The sequence below is a fragment of the Monopterus albus genome, unplaced genomic scaffold, assembly GCF_001952655.1.
Source record: "Monopterus albus unplaced genomic scaffold, M_albus_1.0 scaffold127.1, whole genome shotgun sequence".
Lineage (NCBI taxonomy): Eukaryota > Metazoa > Chordata > Actinopteri > Synbranchiformes > Synbranchidae > Monopterus > Monopterus albus.
Genome location: NW_018128007.1, coordinates 2,295,548 through 2,297,789, shown reverse-complemented (window position 1 = coordinate 2,297,789; position 2,242 = coordinate 2,295,548). Strand labels below are relative to the sequence as shown.

The following is a 2,242-nucleotide window of genomic DNA, read 5'->3' as shown; positions in this document are numbered from 1 at the left end:
CTAGTGTATTTGTGTTTAGGGCTGGTTAGCAAGTGTTAGCCCGCTAACATCATTAGTTTTGGTCACTGTGATGCAGGTTAACTAGGTTAATTGGTGACTCTAAATTGTCTGTAGGTGTGAATATGAATGTGAATTATTTCTTTGCCTCTTCCCTGGCGACCGTCGCTGGAGGCATTATGTTGTCTTGTTGGTTCCTCTGTCCAAACATCTGCACATCCATATGACCCATTCTTGTGAATGCCATATGTCAGGAACTCCTTGAGGGAATGTCTTCAACTTTGGCACATGTCCACTTGGACTCAAGGGTGAACCGATTAGATTTTGGTGTTTAAAGGTCAAAGTTCCAGGTCAGCAACCTCATCTTTGTCCATTCCTGTGAATTTGACATGTTGGTGGAGGCACAGAACCATGAAGCAGTAATTGTAGTCAGTCTCTGTGTCATACTTGACTGGTGACCTATCCAGGTTGTATGCTGCCTCTCACTCGGCGTCAGCTGGGATCAGCTCTAGCTCCCTATGGGATACGCGGACAGATAGTATTATACACAAAATAAACAGTTTGCTGTTTCTATGTATGGTTTATTATTCCATAGAATTAGGGATTTAAATTACTTTTATCATGTATTTGAAATTATGCTTCCCCTGTCTGAGTCTGTCCCCCAGCTTGGCCACGCCCTCCAAAATGCTAAATGTCCTAGACCCCCCCCCCTCCAGAGAGCAAGTGTTGTTTGTCTGGATTGGAGCACAGCTGTTGTGATGAAAATTGGGTTGTAGCTAGTTGTCGATGTTAGTATGGTTGGAAAGACGTAGTTTGTTACGTAGCAACATTTCGCTCATGACTTACTGATCTGGGAATGTCAAACCTTTTTCTTTCTTTCTTTCTTTTTTTACACTTTTTTTCTGTTAAGAGGGGTAGTAAAAATTCGAACTGGTATAAACAGAATTTCGTATCAGTATTTGTCTCAACGTTTGATTTCAAGCGACATCGTGTGTGATTTTTATTTAGAAAATCCTCGCGGTGCTTCCGGGCTAGTCGACATTATTCACGCATGTATGATAGAAGAAGAAGAATCATCATCATCTCCTCGTTTGTAAGAGGTCACCGTCTGGAGACAGAAAAACGATGGTATGCCACAATATTTAATGTGTAGCTGAGCATTGTAACGGTTATTGTTTGTGTTTTGTTTTAAGCTTCGTAGTTCTAAAGTTAACCTCTTTTCCTGGATATCCATTCGGTGTTGTGTGGATATCTTTAAAATAATGTTAACTTATCACTCAGATAAGGAAAATGTTTGGTCATCACCTGGAGCTTCGAGCTTACTGGAGACAACTAAAGGCGTTTGTTAAGGTAAAGTCATCAGCGAGCTAATTAACGCTACAGTCATACATGTCACCAACTTGTACCCGAGCTTTGTTTCATGGTTATAATATTAGGTTTACAGATTCATTGGAGTTTTGTGGGTCTACGTGTGGTTAGGAGCGAGCCGTAGCCTGCTAAATTCGTCGGTTCACGGTAACTTTTATGGTGTTTGTGAGAGTCTGGACGTCTTTCCATGGTGCAAACTAACGTTACTCTTGTAGACGTCACGCAGCCTTAAACATTTGTTGCAGCGGTTGAGTCCATCTAGTTGTGTGTGGTCTGTGTGTTGGACTGCAGGTTGTAATATGGTAAAATACAACGTAATTTGTTTGTAGACACTGTGGATTGAGAATTGACCTGTTGTGGTGCTGCACATTTCTAACCTTTTTTAATGTATGTGGTACAGTTAATACCAGACTTCATGTTTCCTTGGGTAATATTTAGAAACCAGCCCTGACTTATTTTCTAGTTTTATGTTGAAATGAAGGGGGTTTTCTCGAAAGAAACGATTTGGACGTTAATACATCTTTTCGTACTGCTTTCCTTCAATAACTGATTGTATGAAAACATGTAATCAAAGTAATTCCTCCTCCTCTTTTGCAATGCAGACGCTCTCTCTCCAGCGGCAGATGATGGAGAACCTCATCATAGCCAAAGCCAGGCAGGAGGCTGTATCCTCTTGTCAGCTTGTGTTCTGTTTTCACTGTCTTAATCTTTTGTTGCTTGATTAGTGATGATTTGCTTTACTGGTTTTTCACAAAGGCAGGAGTTGATGCTTTCTTCTCATATCTTATGTGACTTGTTTTGTCCTGACTGATAACATTTTACATGCTGTCCAAATTCCTGAAATGAGACTAGAGAGCTGTGAGCAGGGATGGGCAGA

The 2,242-nt window shown here is 40.9% G+C and overlaps 1 protein-coding gene across 1 annotated transcript in view; it reads left to right on the top strand.

Annotated features, from left to right (window-relative positions):
- vps9d1 (VPS9 domain containing 1) overlaps positions 1–2,242 on the top strand; it is a 53,426-nt gene that overhangs the window by 9,013 nt on the left and 42,171 nt on the right. The window contains exon 6 of the mRNA XM_020612691.1: positions 1,968–2,030. Coding sequence (XP_020468347.1) covers positions 1,968–2,030 — 63 coding nt within the window. The remainder of the gene's footprint in view (positions 1–1,967; positions 2,031–2,242) is intronic.